This window comes from Mesitornis unicolor, unplaced genomic scaffold, assembly GCF_000695765.1.
Source record: "Mesitornis unicolor isolate BGI_N332 unplaced genomic scaffold, ASM69576v1 scaffold36692, whole genome shotgun sequence".
NCBI classification, from domain to species: Eukaryota; Metazoa; Chordata; class Aves; order Mesitornithiformes; family Mesitornithidae; genus Mesitornis; species Mesitornis unicolor.
In genome coordinates this window covers 1-19,758 of record NW_010169150.1, presented here as the reverse complement: position 1 = coordinate 19,758, position 19,758 = coordinate 1, and the positions used below count along the sequence as shown (strand labels likewise).

At 39.2% G+C, this 19,758-nt stretch overlaps 1 protein-coding gene across 1 annotated transcript; it reads right to left on the bottom strand.

Moving 5' to 3' along the window:
- Nucleotides 1-1,594: 1,594 nt before the first annotated feature.
- On the bottom strand, nucleotides 1,595-19,728 carry IQCB1 (IQ motif containing B1). The gene is made up of 13 exons (XM_010179266.1): nucleotides 19,611-19,728; nucleotides 18,623-18,785; nucleotides 16,848-16,977; nucleotides 14,514-14,607; nucleotides 13,340-13,439; nucleotides 12,800-12,972; nucleotides 10,071-10,183; nucleotides 8,912-9,021; nucleotides 4,553-4,695; nucleotides 3,970-4,118; nucleotides 3,384-3,512; nucleotides 2,863-3,019; nucleotides 1,595-1,824 (listed from the first exon to the last, which is right to left on the bottom strand). Exons 1-13 carry the CDS (start codon nucleotides 19,726-19,728, stop codon nucleotides 1,595-1,597), a joined length of 1,809 nt encoding a protein of 602 aa, XP_010177568.1.
- Nucleotides 19,729-19,758: the final 30 nt, after the last annotated feature.

Below are 19,758 nucleotides of genomic sequence, written 5' to 3'. Positions count from 1 at the left end.
TAAGGGTGATTAGAAGTAAATGTAACATTTGAGGCTGTTGTCTCCAAATATTTTGGGTCAGTGGCTACACGGCAGAGGGGACTATGATGTGCACAGGGTAGTGGTGTATTTGTGAGGGAACAGCTGGCTTGCTGCAGCTCATCCAGAGATGCTGGGCTCTTTCCAGTGCCAGAGCTTGGCAGCAGCTGGGATAGGAGGGTAACATCCATCTCCTGGAGCACTTGGTGACTGCCTCCCAGCCCCTCCACCCTGCTGCTGGTAGGGCATCTGTCTCGTTATGGGGACAGCCTAAAACAAATAGCAGGGCTATGCAGAACAGTAACTCAACAGACACATGCAAGTGCTCTGGCAAATACTTAATACTTCCACCACTTAACTCTCCAGGAACGGAATTGAGAGCCAATTCACTGCTTTCCAAATCACAGCTCTGAAAAAAAACACTAAACAAAACCAAACCTAGAGCACAGCTCTTCCTCTTGGCAGCTGCCCAATTATTAATTTCAATGTATCAGCTGCATCTGAATGGGCTTGGCCTTCTGCCCACTATTTCTATTTATTTGTTTTCCATTCATCTCCACTAAAATTAAAACTCAAAACCTTCTAGAGAGAATGGAAAACAAACATGCTGAACCAGTATTACTGCCCACATACAACTGGCAGAAATCACTGTGCTGCTTTCTCTTCTGCAGTGAGGGAAGATCCAACCTGAAAAATAGCGCTAGCACCTATGTCACTAGCTGCAGCTTTAAGCTCCCCTTGCTTTCTGGGCACACCAGTAAGCAGCATCTTTCAGACCTCAACCGTAGGTTTCTACTGCGTACTGGGTCACAGTGACTTCAGAGGCCATGTGCGGGAGACCCTCCTGGATTAAATAGCACCTGCATGGTTTAAGAAGATAGAGCCGATTGTCCAGATAGTCACACTGAAGCAACAACCCCATGTAACAGTTTGAACTGTGCCCATGTTACAACACACTGCACTGGCTGTGGAAAGAACTGCGTGCTTTTAAAGAAAAGCATAATCCAAGAATATTGGTGTTTTTTTTTTCTCCCCTTGCTTTTTCCCTTGTTGCTACCAAGAGTGGTGGAGGTTCCTCAGGCCAAGCTTTCTTGTGCTGACTGCAGTTAGCTGTTCTGCCCTGCTGTAAGCACCCAGCCTGCCTAGTGCTTGCTTGACTTCTTATTGATGTCTTGGTTTGTCCTGAATCCATTTTTATTTTGGAGCACATCACCTGATAAAATGTTTTGCTCTAAAAGCCCAGGCTTTGACATTGGTGTGATTCGTTATGCATTCAATTGTGAATAAGAACTGAAAAGTTATGAACTTAATTTTAAAGTGATACAAATTACAAAATATCCTCATTTACAACTACAGTATTTAAATCCTATTTGCAACAGCACAATCAGTAGCATCTAACTGTTGATGTACAGGAAGAGATTCCTAATAAGATAAATAAATGCACAAAAATAAGGCTTTGGTCTTTTTCAGTGCTTATCTTACAATTCAAGTGTTTTCCTTCCTTAAAAACACACCCAAGTGAATACATAGTGCAAGGTATGAGTCTGGTTGAGTAAGAAATTCTTCTGCCTGTTACCTAGAAGGATTTCCTTCCACTAATAAACAGAGTTCCCAGTTCTGCATTTAGGGCATCATCAGGAATGACATCATCCTCCACAGACTCATCTCCAAGCTTCTTCCACCATGGCCACCAAGTGTATTTCAGCATAGTGTTGTGGGATTGTATTGCCTTGGTAGCTACAGGGATTGATCGACTCTTAAAGACATCAAGATCTTTTTCTGTGGTCTCTGCTAACCCTGGAGCATCTGTAAGAACAAGGAGAACATTTTTCTGTATTTTGTTTTTTTATGATACATATTTACGCATTTCAAACAAATTACTTATTTCAAACAGAGAAGGAGCACTACCCTCTCACTTCCCACTGCCCTAGGTCACTCCTTTCCCCATGCTGGCATTACAACTTCATGGCTGCATGATAAACCTGATTGCAGACGTTTAACCCAAATTAAGGCTCATCTGAAAAAAAAAACCAAAATGGGGGAGGAAGAAGCAGGGGGAAAGCAGGACTACTTCATCCAAGTGGTGGCAGCCACCAAAAAATGACTTCTTGTGAAACTATGACCTAAGGGAAAGGAGGTCCTGGTTGTTACTGCTGGATCAATGCTCCTGGTGCAGAGTGACACCAGCGTAGTGTTTCCACTGCTCTGGCACATGGAGCGATGAGCTGCAGTGACACAGCATGTGACAGTCTAAGTAACAGAATCCAGCAACTCGCTGAATTTTGTCCTGCTTGGGTGCTCTCTGGTGGTTGCAGTTTGCTATTCTCGCTCTTTCACTCCAGCCTACTTGTCTGGAATTAAGATAGCGCAATAGTGACTTCTGTTTCAAAAATGCCAGGCCAGAGAAAATGAAAACGAGACTCAGAATTCATAGCTTGGAGATTTCCCTCTTTATCTGGAAGAGGTGAGAATGCTTCAACCAGCCACTTACAACATGAGAAAACCAAACAAAGCAAAACAAATGTAGAGGAAGCAGTTGTGTGAGATCCTCTTCTTAGAAATTTTAATGCCTTTTCTAGGGTCATTGCTTTGTTTGAGAACATATCAGAGAGAGACTTCTAGCAGGAGAATAAGCTGCTCCTTGAAAAGCAGGCATATATACTTACCCTATAGCAACACCGGGATAATTTCTAACAAAGCCTGAATCTCAAGATAAGGCATATGGTAAAGGAAGAAAGATATTTCAGTTTTGAAACGAGGCTTTATCACTCTTCCCTCTAATTTTCTCTCTAAATTAGTCTAATCCAAACGGTAATCAAAACCATGACCAGAGCAGTCACATACTCATTAGCAGCTCCACATCGGTGTTGACCTGAGCCAGTAACGTCTCTCTCTGCTGCGCTGCTCTCTGATCCAGTCTGCTCCTCAACAGGAAGTGTGCCAGCTTTTCCTGGGCCTGCATATGTAATTCTTTACTCATTTCTTCTGACATTTGGGAAGCCTGGAGGAAAATAAGTTTATTATCATTAGGAGCTGGTTATTTTAAATCTGTTGGGGACAGAATAATGTCTAAACAAGGAAAGCAAATGCTGTTCTTAATTGTTAACTTAATAATTTTGCTTCCTCTGTAGCTCTCTCAGCACGTATATAAATTTTCCAATTAAAGTTTGCTTTGACCCTTTTTATTAGATTAATGGCTAAAATCCCCAATATACCGATACTTTGCACTCAAACAAGCAGGGTTAATATATGCATACCTCACATGGATTATCTTGATCAGAATTTATAAAGCTGAATATATTTCATCCCTGCAGTATTTTATGTTGCATCATTTATGCGAATTATGAAATGACTAAGAAACAGACCGGATGTAATTTGATGTAGTCATCCACCTTCTGCTGCAAAGCTAGTCTCTGCTCATCAGTCAGTCCCTTGGGATCTTTCCAAGGAGAGAGAAGTCTCTTCCTTCTCTGTTTTTCCAAGAATTTACAGGCCTTTGTAAAGAACATATGAGAATATGACAGTTTGAGTTTGTCTTCTTGCTCTGTTTGTCATCAATTAGTGAAAGAAAAATGTTTCTGTACTGCATCTGTTAAAGCATAAATTTAATTATGATGCTAAAAAGACAACATGCAATGGTCAGCATGAATACTAAATAGTAAGTAAGAACACTCAAAATAAATTAGTGACTCATCTGTAGTGTGGCGAAATTCCAACCTTAGGTTTCAAAGTGGCAACTCCTATATTTTAGTTACAAGACTCTATCAGGCTTTGTAACTTATGCAAGTTTTAAAGCATCTAAGCAACTTATGGCTCTAGACTATCATCCTCTGAATAATTTTTTAATAAATTATGGCTACATTGACAGTAAAAGAATAAACAGAGTTTTCTGAGGCACTGCAGTAATCCACTCAGTCCTATCTAATGTTAAAACAAAGAACATGTACTTACTGCTTTCTGAATGATGACAGCTGCTTTATACTCCTTAAGAGATTGTCTCTGTTGAAGAAAATGTCTTCTTGCTCTATATCCTCGCCAGAACCTCTGGATAGTTAATGCTGATTTCCCCTCCATTTCCTCCATGTACTTATTTACCTGACCTACAAACGTAACAAAAATCCAGTTATAAGACTGTGGGTTGAGATCTCTTAACAACTTGCACCTTTAATCCTCAAACTAGATAGTAGAAAAAAATGCTTGGGTGCTATCAGTTACAAACCCCTCTTTGTCTTCTTCATCCAAGCTCTGCTAGCTGTGGGCCATGTCTCAGAGACTCGTAACTGCAACAGTGCTACGAAACACAAGGAAACTGGGTCTCCCTTTCTCCTGTGCCATTTTGAAGGCAGGAGATCTTGATCCATAGTTACTGAGCACTTGTAGAATTTGTATGTTCTCTATCAGATAATTTGAGTCAGGAGAAGAGACAGTAAGACTACAGTGCAAAGAGGCATGCAAGATTAGGAAATACATTTGGGGAAACTGTTCTTAAAGAGATCCAGTTTAATCTTCTGATATAGTTTAATATAAAACATACTGGCATGGATTATTTCCAGTAAGGCCAGCTGTCGTTCATGGAAGAGTCTCACTGCCCTCTGTCTCTGAAGTTGCATTTGCAGTTTAAGAGCCTCATCTTCCTTCTGTTTTTTTAAATGCTGCAGCTCCTGTTCTTGTTTAGCCCTGCAATACACGAATACATTAACAATTAGCTTAAGTTGTAAATGTCTTAAATGCATCTCTCTTTTTCTTTGTGCTAAATGGTCCAGCATCAAGGGAAGAAATCCACAAAATAATCTGCCATCCCAGCTGTCGGCTGCAGGACCACACCAAGCAATGAGAAACCACCTGCAAGTTAACAAATTAGCACACTATCTAGAGCCATAACAAATTCTGAGCCAGTCACTCAATCTGCTATCAAATCAAAGGATATATTTTACTTAGGATAAAGTTCTAAGGACCCTGAAAGGAACAATGCTCCATGTGGCACTTTCACAGCTAGCATGAACTAGAACAGTAATTCTGATTCCATCATTTAAGGAAGAGGTAAAGCAGCATTAGCCACCTGCTCCACTATGCTCCTTTTCCAGTGCATTCATCAGCATGCATGACACCTGCTTTCTGTAATACATACTATTATTTTTGTACCGACTGCAGAGCGGATCAGAATGTTGGTTGCTAAGGCTCACTTCTTAAATTTGGAGAGGTTTTTTCCTCCAGGAAATAGAGACACATTTTCTCCATCAACTTTGTTAACACAACACTAGGAAAGAATTTTCTTGCAAATTCTTCCTGATCTGTACCAGTTGTTGTAATTTGAGGTTAGGATGTTGCCCCACTGTGCTTGGCACTGGAGAAGCCCCAGCAGATGTTTCACAGATAAGACAAATGGAAGCTCCGTAACTGGCCATGGAGTGTTTAAGCTAATAATAGCCCGTATATCAATTATATACACACTAGCATATTAATATAGAGACTAATATATTAATACTAAATGTAGTGATGTATCAATACTAATAATTACTGAGACGACTTGGACGTGGTCTCAGTGAAGCATGAGGAGCTGTGAGCTAGGGTTCCTCCTCCCTTCACTACTCCTTCTCATCTCAATGGACCTGCCCTCATTAGTGGTTTAATGCATTAGACTTTATGAGTTCACCCCATAATGGAGGTAAAGATGTGACTCCTCCTCTTCTTCTACTGCAGCAAAATCACTTGCCTGCTCAGGACCTGAGTACCCAACTGGGCCCACAGCCCAGTTCTGCTTTCCTCTAGCACTTTTCCAGGGATGATGAAAGGAGCACCTTAAGCACTAGGAAAGAGAACAAATGGACAGAGCACAGGCATAAGGGGTGCCAGAAAGAGTGGGAAAAAAACAGGCTGTAGACTAGAACTAACGTCCAGCAATGTTGGTATTGCTGCATGTCACATACCTTTAGACTCAGAGTACTGTTGAGTTATTTGTATGTTTCCCATTGTTAGCATAAATGGAGCTGTAATTTTTCCACCAACCATACTTTCTCCTCAGTGTCTGTAACTGGGTGGGGAAAGATGGGATGGCAGGAACATTGTAAAACAGATGCTCTGGATTTAAAGATCTAGCCCTAACTGATAAAACAGCCTCCACCATGATCTGAGAGGCTATAATCCTTTTATGACAGTAATGCAGCCTTGGAGCGTGCCACACATCTACCGACAGAGACAGATCATGATACATATGAATACATCGGAATAGTCTCAAGGAATCTAGAGGTTTTCAGCCCACACATTTCTGTGAATTGGAGATGTAAATCTTTGCATTTTTAATCCAGGCAGGCACATATTATACTTCTAAGTGGAATGATATCACAGGGTCAAACAGGACTTTTGATGGCATTTTCTTGATAAAACTATTAATAATTTTCCCTAGAAATTTTTATAAGCTGCCCTAGGTGGAAAACTACAAGAATGTTTCATGAACGTCTCAAGTGTGCGTCTGTGAAACTACCCAAAAAATCTGTCAGGTATTTAAATGTTTCTTTGATATTGATTCTTTCCCACGTAGTCTGCAAAACACATGTTCTTCTTCATTCTCTGTTCCTCCTAATAGGACATACTTGTTTGCACAAGACCACACCGTGACAGGGAAATGCTTCTGAACAGAAGCAAAATACACACAAAGATCCACACTTCCTTCAGCAGTTCATGGCACAGATCAGTCTCTCTCTGAACATGAATTTATACATATGTAAAATGGTTTGCTTTTTCACACATGATTAATACAAACTATTGCTATTTTAACAGTTCTGTAATTAGCTATGTAACAATGAACAAACTTCAAGGAGAGATTACAGGCGCTAATATTCACCAAGGAGACACTTGTGAAACTACAGAGTTTCAGAAGTTTATGACTTGCAGAGTTTAAGATCTTCTACTGGAGCTGCAGGTGAGCCAAGTCTGGAGTTTCAACCTCAGCAGTGTTTAACCATACTTGTTCTAAAATAAATCTGTGAATACAACCAAACCCTGACTTAAAAATTCAGAAGTCCTCTTGGAAGGTTTTCTAAAGTCATGCTTACAGTATTGCTATTTTTCAGCATAACACTAATGCAGCTTTTACCTTTTTTACACAGAAAAGAGCCAACACTGGAGCTGTACAGTTACTACACTGCTCTCAGTACGCTGGGACTGACTGAGCCATCAACACACAACTGTAAGAATATGAATACATTTCCATTCCTCTCAGTGTTAAACCAATACATTCAAATGTCTAAATGACTCAAGAACTACTTAAGAGCCATGCACTAATGCTTACAATACTGAAAATATGACACAAGAAAGTCAAGTAGCTTCATTGCTGACAGCCTTACTGCCCTCTCCCTTCTGCTTTACTGTGTCACGTCTTAGCCTATCATCCAAGTTTCCTGGGCTATGATTTTGGCTTGCAGGCTTGCAAGGTGCCTGATAAGGGAAGGAATATTGGCTCAAAGTGTACGGTTGAGTGAAGAGGAGTGACTCATTCTTGGAGTTTCAGCACAAAAGCTGGAGTGGTTAGTGGCCCTCAATGGACACTCTGCTTGCCCCTGCGAGCAGAATTTGCAAATCCTCCAGAATTTAAAGATTACACCCTAGATTGTCCAATATTTTCTTGCCTGTCTAGATGACAAATTGTAATTGCCTGCTTTCTATCACCTTGATCATAATGCAATGTGATAAGACTAATTGATTTCTAAGATCTAGTTTTGACACAATAGTTCTCAACATGTGCATAAAAAAAAAGGTTGAAAAAACCTGCTGTGGAGTCTGAACTTGATTTAGATTCCTTAATCTATGTTAAATTCACACTAAATTCCTCAAAAGAGTTAACCCAACATGTGCTAACATTACTGCTGAAATCCTACTTCAACTAAGACAAGCATTATTTATGTAGCTTCATTCTTCTGTGGTGCTCCCAGTCAGAGGATACCATTTCTAGGTCATTCAAGTGACTGCACTTCTGAGAGTCAAAGATTTCAAATATTAATGAAGAACAAGGTCTTGTAAATGCTATACTGAGCAAGCACTATGGTCCTTGGTTTCTGCAGCACTCTGGCATGGCAGATTGGAAACTCCAGGACAGCTCCACATTCAAATAACTTGACACAAAATTCCTCCATAAACTGTGAACTGCCAGTACATCATCTATTTAGTGCAATCCCATGCTACAGTGTGCCACACTTTTAGTTTTCCATATGCCATCAATTTTTACACTGAAAACATACAAAAGCATCATAGAAGTAAGTTTTTTTCATGGAGAAATTTGGCAGCTGGGAAAGGGACAGTTGGAGCTTTTGGCACCAGAAGTGGCAATTTGGTACTGCTGGAAAAGCACATTGTTTGGATGTTTCTGCTAAAAGAATCTGTAGTGAAACAGCTCATATTGGCAGTACATTACCTTTATATTTCAGAAATAACAGCAGACTTGGAAAAGGCATCTTAAAGATGAAAGACCTCTTGATCAGCCCAAGAACGGGACTTGGGAAGAAATCCTGATGGAAGCTATTTGCAGGAAGGACAGGAAGTGAACGGGAACAGGCAATGTAGATTTATCACAGGCAAGTAATTTCTGATCAGCCCAACTGCTTTCTGTGATGAGGTGACTGGCTCTGTGCATGAGGGGAGAGCTCTGTGGACAAGGCAAGTCATGCCAGCACCAGGACAGGGACCAAGTGAGATGATGGGATCTCCATCCTTGGAGACCTCCAGAACTGGATACAGCCCCAAGCAGCCAGATCCCATTTTGAGGCTGGGTCTACTTCACGTAGGAGATAGGATTAGATTACCTAAATTCTTCCTGTGACTCTGACCTGAGAAAAAAACAAATCAAACCTTCTTACTAGATTCTTCTCTTTAGTGCTTTTTACAAAGCCATATTGTTTACCTGAAGCTCCTCTGTACAGTGGTCACTGCCTGGGGAAGTTTTTTCAGCCTTTTTCTTGTCTGAAATCCTCTCCACACAGCCTGGATTATACAAGCTGCTTGATGCTGCCTCTGAAATTAATAAAGCAGTTGGTAGAATACTTTCTCTGCATATAGAAGCACTTTATTACTGCTTGCATATTTGGAAAAATCTCAACATTTCACCAAAATACATCAGTTTTCAAATGCATCAAAATTCAGTATTTGTACCAGCTTTGGGACTTTAAGGTCCTACAAGATAGTTATTCTCATGACACCTGTACTTGCTCCAAAGGCAGCTAATCTGATCATCTGGATTGATGCACTCTCTGGCAAACAAATGAATCTACAGCACAAACATAAAATTTACATTAGCTGCATTAATCGATGTTAGAAATTTGATATTTAAAACACCTGAAGCAACTGGTATTTCAAATGGTGAAGCAATCAAAACAGAAGAGGACAGAAAGACAATTTTGGAGAATTAGCAGCATGAAAAATGTTAGGTTTGCAGTATGACTAGAAGTCACTGAAATGCAGCAAATGTGAAAAAAAAAATTCTAGTCTTGAATGGAATTTAAAACAAAAAGAAAACCACAAACAAACAAGACAAAACACAAACAACTCTGATTTCCTTTAAAGTACTGTCTCTGAGAAACCTGCATGTAAGATTTTGGTAAGAAAGCATAAAACACACATTGTCTCTTTTATTTGGAACACAGCCCAAAAGCTGTTGTTACTGAACATTTTTATAATATGACTTAATTCTATGTGAATACTGCCTAGAATTCAGAGATCTGAATTGGTAACACTGATGTGAGAAAAGCAGATAGAGTTATTTTTGGTTTACAGTTAACAAAACTAAATTATTTCCCAGCCCCTACAGCTGTATAGAAGTCTATGGTAAATCTGCAACAGAAAGTCAAAGTCCCATACCTTAATCACTGGATACTCTCTTGATGTCTCCAAAATTTAAGGAGAGAAAAAAATAATAAATAGAACATTTAAAAGTCCATTAATATAGTGAAAAAATAACACAGGCTTTGAAAAGTGTCAAAGTGATAGAGTAAATCCATACTAAACATATATAAATTGCATGTAACTAGGATTTCACATACAAAAGTCTCATTAAATTTAAGCACCTGAATTTCTCCTTTTCCATTGGATTGTTCCAAGAACAGCAGGTCCAGGAGTTGACTGAGATCCCTGTCAAATCCTTTGCCAGTCCACTGTTTACTTAAAAGCTCTTTTAATCCTAAGAGAGAAAGCAGCAGCATGTGATACCACTAAGGTGAATTCTTCTTTTCAGAATCTCAAACTAACAATTTTCAAGTCAAAAAATCAAATCTGATTCTATATGCAAAGAGAGCTGAACACCATCAGTCACCTTTGAGTATCAATGCTGAATATTATCAATGAATATCTAGTGTTCCAAACATCAAAGACAAGTATTATATAGTGACTGTAATTTTGTATGCCCAAGACACTATCTCTTGTGTCTACATAACTGGCAGTTAAATTATCAGTGTACTTTCAATGTCTTATCAGCAAGTCATTGCAAGGTGCTAAAAGGATGTAAAGCACCACACAAGTGCTAAGTTTTATTAGCACTGCTTTCATATTTTTCATAATGAAATGTATTTATTTAGAACTTCAATGTCTTATCTGTATAGCATAGTCTAATTCTGTGTACATGTGTACACAATCCCTGAGACAAAATAGGTTTGCAGTAGCAAAAAAGCACTCTTGTGCTCACCCCACAACACACACACACACACACACACTCCCTGTGCTGCACACAGGACAGAGACAGACAGTAACTCATGCTTTTGAGCTTTGTATCAGACAAATCCCAGAGCTTGACAGTTCTACACAAAGTTGGAGGGAAAAGGGAGGAGGTCAGGAAGTAGACATGTGTTTCGATACCCTCCTGAAGAACTGCGGATTCAAGTAACTTTTCCATCGTCAAATCATTGCCCATAAGTATATGATGCTGGAAGACTCCAAGGAATAATCCATCATATATACGTAGAGGATCTAGATATGGAGCACAGAGTCCTTCATGTGAACAGAAATGACACCTCTGTTTCTATCACACATGCCCCATTTTGGAAAGATGATGACAGTTAAGACACTTGAGGAGAGAGACAGGTGAGACTCCAAATGGAGTCAGTGGTGCCCCAAGGCTGCCCAAGCTCTGCAAAAAGCATGTAGCCTGGCTACACAAAGCAGCTCCCTCACAGAAGTCCTATGGCTTCAACACAACAATTTGCCAGTTTCTGTACAGACTACACAGTCATACGCAGCCTTCAGCTAGTCACAGAGAGTACCTCAAGTGTGCCTTTCAGATGTGTCAACACATGCAGAAAAAAGAAAAGGTCCTCCTGGAAACCTGATGAAATGACTGTGCTGATCTTGAAGGTGTGAGGTTCAGGTGATGTCCTCACCTCCAGCAGGCTGCCTTCACTGACAGAAGGCTGACACTGAAGTACCTCATACAGGCAACAGCTCTGAGCCACTGTGAAGCTTAGTTACTTCAATGAGATGGCCAGATGGTGGAAATGCTGTAATGCTTTCTTTGTTGCTGCTGTTCCTCAAAGTATCGAAAAGCCTGCGTGAAAACTAACATAAGGATTCTAACTCCAAACAAAAAAAAAAAGAATGTGTACAGAAGAGAGATGAAGAGTCTCTTAACGACTGTGGCATATAGTGATTCCAGAGCAAAATAAAGCATAATCCTTTGATGGAGACTTGCAGCTCTTCAGACAAGCCAGCATTTTACATCTGGGATGATCAAACCATCACAGCAGCTTTACAAGAATCCACAGTGTGATACCAGCCTTAGGCACGTTATAGTTAATTTCATATCAAAAGGAAGCTCTCCTTTCTCAGTTCTGTAGGCAAAAAGGAAGGCAAAGCTGCCCATCTGGTCCAGAAATTTATCTGGCTGGTACTGCCTAATAAGTAGTCAGCACAAGAGTAAAAAACAGGAATTGGACCTTTTTGTCTAGCATATCTGCTTCTCACTGTCCTTGTCCCTAGAGGACTGAGGCTGCTTGCAAGCAATTTTGTTCATCAATAACATCCAGAATATAAAAGACCTGACAAACATTAACACCTTTCTCTTAGTCTCCATAGGCATGACAGAGGACAAAGGGGTTTCCTGGAGCTCCCTGCTAGGCTAGAGACAGAAACATTAAATGAAACACCTCATCAAATAATTAATAACATAGAGCAAATTATATGCATACTTAGCCTCCTCATCTAAAGGCATCAAGACAAAATGATAACCTCCTTTCATGAATTCTTGGAGAGAGTTCATTCCAATCACTTGGATCTCAAAAGAGAGTCAGCACTTGGTAACAGAGCAGCACCTGATAACAGCACCAGATAAGCAGCCCTGTAACAGCCAGGGTCAGAAGTTGGCTTTAAGTAAAACTTTCATGCTTCTGGATTAGTGAGTCTTAGCACACTGGCAGATGTATGACTCACAGCTCCTACCATGGCAGAACAGGCACCCTGATACTAGGATCTCTCAACATCCAACCTGCACAGAATAAACATGCAGAACGTCACACAGAAAGAAGTAAAGCCCAGGTTGGAAGTGACAAACAACAGCTTAAAGAGACAAGTTGTCACATGCAGAATCCTCAATACACAGAAGAAAGTAAAGCTAGGAAACAGAACAAGGTGTGACACCTTAAACTACAATGAAAATGAACAGAAAAGAAAGGGGAAAAACCCAACACACCACTGCAGTTTCCATCTGTATTGGATAGTTATTGAACCAAGACGGGCAATCTCCATCTTCGTATTTTCACAGTGAAAGTAAGACAAAGCTGAATGATTGGTCCCATGCATGTTTACAAACCTTTGTAGCGAGCTGTGAGTAACTTCACAAGCTGCTTGCAAAGTTTTGCCACCAACAATAGCAGTTTTGTAGCAGCGCTTCCTATGACAGGATTGGTGGTAGACAAAAGCTTATAAACAAGTTCATCCAAAACAGAGTGGAGGGTCTCCTTATCAACCTGAAGCAAGACAGAACTTTAAAAAGAAAAAAAAAAAATGGGTGAGGAGGGTTGGGGGGTGGACACACAAGAGAACTGAAGTGTTAATTACAAGCTTTTTAACAGTAACTTCTTTTAAGACATGTTCAATGTTCAAGCATTGAACAGCTAGCTGGACCTGCAATGTGATCCAGATGTAAACTCTTATTTCAATCAACTGATTCCCATTCCCTCAATTTAACAAGAAGATAAACAAAATAGCTATTTTTAGTATTTCTACAGTAAGGATTAGGAAAAAACCCCAACAAATTCTTGTATGTGAAAAAGTTATATTTTACCAAGCAGTAATGAACCAAGTTTAAAATTTTAAATTCAGAAAAATAAATGTTATAAAAGTAACTAACCTATTGACCCTCAAAATACTGTGTAAAACAGACATTGTTATAATTGCTGTTTCAACATCATCTGTTATTAACAACTGCAGGAAGCGATCATTTTGCAGTACTGAAAAACAAACAAACAAACAAAATCCCAAAGAAACAAGCAATCACACAAACAGAACAGCAGACTTCAAAATACTATAAACCAAAAAAACTTTATTATGGAACATAAGCCATAGCAAGTAAATCCAGATACTGTTTCTGGAACAAACTCCCTCTTTTATAATTTTCACACTGAAACTTACTGGAATAAATAAACTACTTCAACATCCAAAAAACCATGTCAAACTCTGTTTTTCTGCCTTTGGATATCCCTCGGGCACTGATGTTGCAATGGAATAAAAGCTTTAAATCCTTTTACATTACACTAGTACCAGTTTCATATTACAACAGTGGAATTATCACTGGGTCAACAATATCCAGAAAAGATAAGAACTTCAACCTTGACAATCTGTTACACCAGGTTTATTTAATGCAAGTCCACTGATGTCATTAAAGCAACATCTTTTTTATTCCAGTGTATCACTGTCTACATATTTAATAATTTTTCTGGCCATGTGTATTTTTAGTTACACAACTTACAATCCTTAGGTTTTTGTTCTATATTAGAAATGAGACCAAATTCTGCTTTTTAAAATCAGTGTGATTACCATTGGTTTAGCTGAAAGCTTCTTTTGGTCAGAAGTGTATAGTGGAGTTTGTCAGACAGTTGTAAAAATTCCTGGTACGGCAACAACTTATGAAATCTGTTTTCAAGCCTATCCACTTTTCAGGGCTGGCAATGTACTTTGGTCAAATTTCTGCATATGTTAATCACACACAGGTAAAAACATCAACTGTACCTTATCAGAAAAAAAAAAGTTTTTTTTAAGGTATAGAATTACAAAGGAAAATTACAGGAAAACATTTTTAATGTTAGTCTCTGAAAGACTAGAAGGGGAACTCTAATATTTCCCTTTAGTGGATCTTTTCCATTTTAGATACTGCTGTTTCTGTTGAGTGTACCATTTTAAAAGATTGATTTAACATCTACTTCAATTTAGGAAACTAGCTGGAGATTAGTTTAAGAGTGATTCTTAGTACCTTTATTTGCCATAAATAAATTTTCAGGTGTTTTATGGGTTTACTTTTCCCTTACCACATGCTGTTAGCTGAATATGCCCACCGAACAGCCAGCAGATGGCATCAGTTACTGTTTGGAAACAGTGTAAAAAATCTTGTTTTTCTTCATCCTAAACAAAAGAGAAGTAGGTAAAATTATGTGTCTGTATCTTCATTAAGGACTTCAGCTTGATGTAGTGGGAAGGTCTGCATGTTTCAGGGGTTTGAAGACCAAAACTCCATCAAATTCCTGGACGAGGTTGGTGAAACTGTAAGAACACCGGTCAAAAAAAATAATTTGCGAGTCCTTCAAGGCCAGAGATCAATCAAGATAAACTAAACGTATGGAAAAAAGCATCCATTCCTGAAAACACCGTAACAGAGAGAGAGGTCGGTCTTGCTTACTCCTTAAAAAAACCATTTGATAGCATAGGAGGGCTAAGATTACAATAGCACAGTACAAATGCATCATAGATTTAATTCACAAAGTGGGAAATATATTATTTAATATTAAACCACAGGGGAGGGAAAAGGGTACAAAGTGGCCAAGAGCACAGCTAAAATGGAAAAGGTACCTAAAATCTGGCATGCTGAGGCTTTGGAAGCACCCCCTGGTTGGAGGTCTGGGAACAAAACACAAACCACTATTAAGCTAAAGTTTGACCAGTTTGCCGGACAGACTGTGTGATGTGCCTGCCTGTGATAACACGGGACTGGAAAAAATGACCAGGAAGAATCCAGGTTTTAATATGTGAACACACAGAGATGCACCGTCTACAGTTTGTATTCCAGGTATGAACCACAGGGCACTGAAAATCTAAAATCTTGGTGTGTGAACAGCAAAGGGGCTTTTGCTAGTACGACATTGCTGACAAATGTTGTTATAAATCACTTGGCCTATTATCTCCCACATTAATTGAGCCTCCACAAATGAAACTCCAGAAAGCCCTATTCCTCAATCTCTGCTGCAAGTCCCAGCTGTCAGTCATGGTTTAACTTTGTATTTGGTTACTGACAACAAGAGATACAAAGTCACAGTAATAAGTTAAGCTGTAATATTATCTGTTCTGTGTTTTGGCAACACTTCAGTTTCTGAAAGCTAGTTCTGTGCTTCACTTGACTTCAAAGGCTTGTGCAAAAAGTAAATGAGGGCAGAATAAGCTACTAATCTCCACTGGTAGAGTGGGATTTCCAAAGTTCCACTGAGCAAGCACCAAGTCTGGGTGCCCAGTCACCTCCAAGACCACAAGGTTTAAAAGCCAAAGAATTAATTATAAAGTAGACTGCATTTGCATTCAAAAGAAATCTTTGCCCACAAGCATGACTCAAGTAGCATGTAGGCTGAGACATAATAAGAAAGTGTGGGGGAAATTACATATTGCGGATAAGACTTGAGTCTCTTGGGATGTCATTCAGGAAGCTTCCTTCTTAAGCACTAAATGGACTTCTTAAGTATTGAACTAACAGAAAATACGCTACTCTACTGATACTTTCTGAGAATTGATAGTGTTTGTGGTGTCCACCACGATACTCCTCAGGAGAACTTTGACTAAGTGGAAAAAAACAGTAAGCCAAGAAATGAGATACTAAAAGGGGAAATGGAGATACTTTTTAAAAATTAGAATCCATGAGGTTAGTTATTTAAATTATTTGTGGGTTTCGTTTGTTGGGTTTTTTCTTCTTCTGATTCTGCAACTCAGAATGCTTCAAAAGCATGAAGGAACCTAGCTGGCAAAAAACCTTCTCTGCCAAGAGAGAATGTGAGAATGTGCTCAAATCTATGAGTTCACAAAGTCTGCCTTTGTGGCTCACAACATGCAGGTTCAGGAGCAGTGAGCATTTTTGGAATTTTTTGCCAATTTCATGGCAGAAACTGTATGGCAAAACAAACTTCAACAAACCTGATTTAAAGTCTTAGGACATCCTAGACTTTTTTTTGTAAAGCTGAACAAAGCAGTGGGAACAGAGCTGCTACAAAGACTGAACTAATGATATGCAAAGTTAAAAGGACACTACCGTGACTGGGATGCTGCCTTTTGTAAAGCATTTTTTTCTATCCTACTGCTCCAATTCTTCTATCCTACTTACAATTGCATTCCTTCCTCCCTCCTTTAAAACCTGTGAAAAGTAGTAGCCACACTCTCTAATCAAACCTATGGCAACAAACTAGCTTTGCACACGTAATGGACCAAATACTTCACAATAACAGATTTCAGTTCCAAAGCTCCAAGGCATGAGAAGAACTACTGTAATTTCTGGAAAATGAATTTTCACAATACAGCGTCCCTAGAATAATATCCTACTTATACAACATGTAACCTTGGAAAGTTTACAGAGGTTCTCTGCTCTTTTAACTACGAAATTTAAATACCTTGATTGCTCGAATAAATCGTGCTTGCAAGCGTCTTCCCAAAACCAGCAGGTTGTCTATAGCTGAAGGAAGAAACTTCTTGTAAAATTCCTCAGGATCTTCTTTCACTTCTAGTCCTACACAACAATGACTGGATTGGAAAAAAAAAAAGAAAAGGAAGAAAAAAAAATCAACTTGAATAGTTGAGGGCCTGTTGGAACAGCTTTGAATGAATGTCCCGTCATTGAAGAAGAAATGCTTCACTGGCATGGGACAATTCAACATTGAACAACAGTTAACAGCTGTGATTGGCTCCAAGGTAGTTGCCTCAAAAGGAAGAGGAATCTCTGGCAGACTGGAGACAGCAAGTATATTGCTACTTATTGTAGTATGTCTCAGTTTAAGGTATATCTGAGGCACTTTCTTCTTGAGCTTCATAGGATCTGTTCAGGCTTGTTCCACATGCTAGGGAAGGGCTCAGATGGTCATAAAGAAAAAAAAAGGCAAAATAGAAAGGTAGGCAAAATCCTGATAAAGGAAATCTGACGAAGTGGGTGCAGATCAGGCAATGAAAATATGCATTAAAAATATTTACCATAAAATCTTCACCGAGTCTGTCTATAACTTTCCTTTAACTGAGAAATATATGTGGGCTAGCAATCAGTTCTTCAGATCTCAGTTTTCTCATGTTACTGCAAACAAGTCGGTCATTTCTGGAAGACTTTTTACACGAAGCTGCATGTTTTACAACTGAGAAGTTTTTCAGTTCTGTACTCTGTACTGTTACTAGTGCAACAAAAGTCTTGCTAACTCTTTATGAATTTTGCTTTCTGACATCTTATCTAGGATTTGTTAGCTTTTTCTGAATGCAAACACGTAAAACTTAGCTTACCAAAGCCCTTGGAAAGTAAATTCTAGGCATGAAGCTGAGATTCATCTAGTTACAAAAGGACATTTTTATAGCTAAAATAAATTTCAGTTTTCTCTGCATACTGAAATAGCTTATATGGGATGATTTAACTATCACACAACTCTGGTGATAAATCTTGCACCTCTTAGTGAAATTCCTGGCATTAAAAATTCATACTGCAAATATGGCATAAATAAGAGATGGCTGCCTAATTGCTTCATGCCTTAGAATTCTGCTCCCTAGTTAAGACAAAATCAAGTACAACTTGGGTAAAATTTAAAACTTATTGTTTTTCCTGACATTGAAAACTGAGATTGGATCACTGGAGATTTGAGTCTAAAGTTGTCTTATTTACTAGGTATGAATTAACCTTAATTATGCCTTTCTCACAATATCGCTACATTAAGCTATCTAGGCTGTAGGAACTGTCCTCTGTTGTGTATAAAATGTAAATAGTATTTAAAATAGGTATTTTAAATAGATATTTAAATAGAATAAAGCCAAGCTGTGAGTCAATCAGGCTGAAGATTTTTTGCAAGATGAAATCTAAGTAAACAAACTTTTTAAAATAACTGCAATTCAAAATTAGCAATTACTGAGTAAGAACTGACACTAACGAGTAGTGTTCACAAAAAAAGGTAAAGCCAACACAAAAACTGTTCCCACCAAACAGTTTACCCAGCTCAATGAAACACAATGTGAATGAATTAAACAGGACCAATTAGGCTATGCCTGACCCCTCTGCTCTTGACTGCTCCCTGCACTTTAACCCTGGCCTTTCCTGAACAACAAGCCTTGTTCTGGATGGGAGACAACGTATTACAGCTTGAAAAGAAAAAGAGCAAGATGAAAGGCCAGAAAGAAAACTTCTTAGCAACTTTCTTACCTTAGTATCTCTGCTAGCTGGGCAGCAGTAGCCCAGCCTCCACGCAGTCGAGAGTGGTCTTGTCTAAGGACCAGCATGCAGTACTGAGTAAGATCATAATTGTATATATCTTGCTTAATTTTTTTGGATTCTTCACATCCCAAGGAAGCACTATTTAAAATTCCTGTGGGAAGAAAGCAGGAGAGAGAGAAAGAGGAACATAAGACTCTGATGTACAAGATGAATATTTTTTTTCTTTCCTCTCAAGAGGAGTACGCGTACACAGAGCCAGGATTAAGGTAATTCTAAAAGTGCTAACAGCAGCATAAAACATTTTGTCAGCATTTTTCACTCCTACATCTACAGTCCATTTGTTAGATTATATGACAGTGGGGAAGGATAGCTAAACTTAGGTTTCCATTTTCTCATTACACATTCAGTAGTAAAACATACATCACCTGGGATACAGCCCATTTGTATGAATTTCCTAGGCCAGATAAAACCACAACCGCTGTGAAACATATAGCTTCCTTATAATTATATCCCAATTTAGAACACGACCTAACTTGTTTCTACTGTTTCTATGAGCAGTGGCTATGTGGCAAAAGACAGGGGGAGTCACACAGGAGTTGGAGATTGCATGTCTGCGTTAAGACTGAAAAATCAAATACTGAGGACCACTCTGGCTCTCTACCCAAAAGCACTGGGAAAAATTATTTGAACAAGTGCAAGATCCTTGCCTACCTCAGCAGGGGTCTTACAAACTAGGTGACAGCTGAGAAGGAAAAAATACTTCCTCTCCATTTGCTCCCCAGCTCCTCCTCCTTATTGTTGCCAAGCCAGACGCTACTCAATACCACTCAGAAAAAGCCATATTACCAACCTTACAGAATTTCCAGCCCTGCCAGAAATATTCAGAAAAATCTTCTGTATTTAATGAAGCAGAATGAAGAAGGACTGTCCATACTTCACTACCTCATCCTTTTATTTTAGAAAGGATATTAATTACCCTTTAACTTCAGGAGTAGCAGGGGGATGTCATGTTCTGTGCTCTCAGTGACCTGAGCAGCCAAGGCCAGGACCCGGGGGTCCACAGCTGCCAGCCCCGCGCTGGGCGCGTTGGCCATAGGGAACCACGCAGGGCCCGCAATACCATC

Bases quoted from the DNA above. Each gene is read 5' to 3' on its own strand.
- IQCB1 (XM_010179266.1), bottom strand. From the start codon at position 19,728: ATGGCCAACGCGCCCAGCGCGGGGCTGGCAGCTGTGGACCCCCGGGTC. The intron at 12,973-13,339 runs GTTAGTTACTTT...TTCTTTTTAAAG, and splicing joins AGTATTTTGAGGGTCAATAG to TTCTGTCTTGCTTCAGGTTG. The intron at 3,020-3,383 runs GTCTGTTTCTTA...ATTTTCCTCCAG, and splicing joins ACTACATCAAATTACATCCG to GCTTCCCAAATGTCAGAAGA.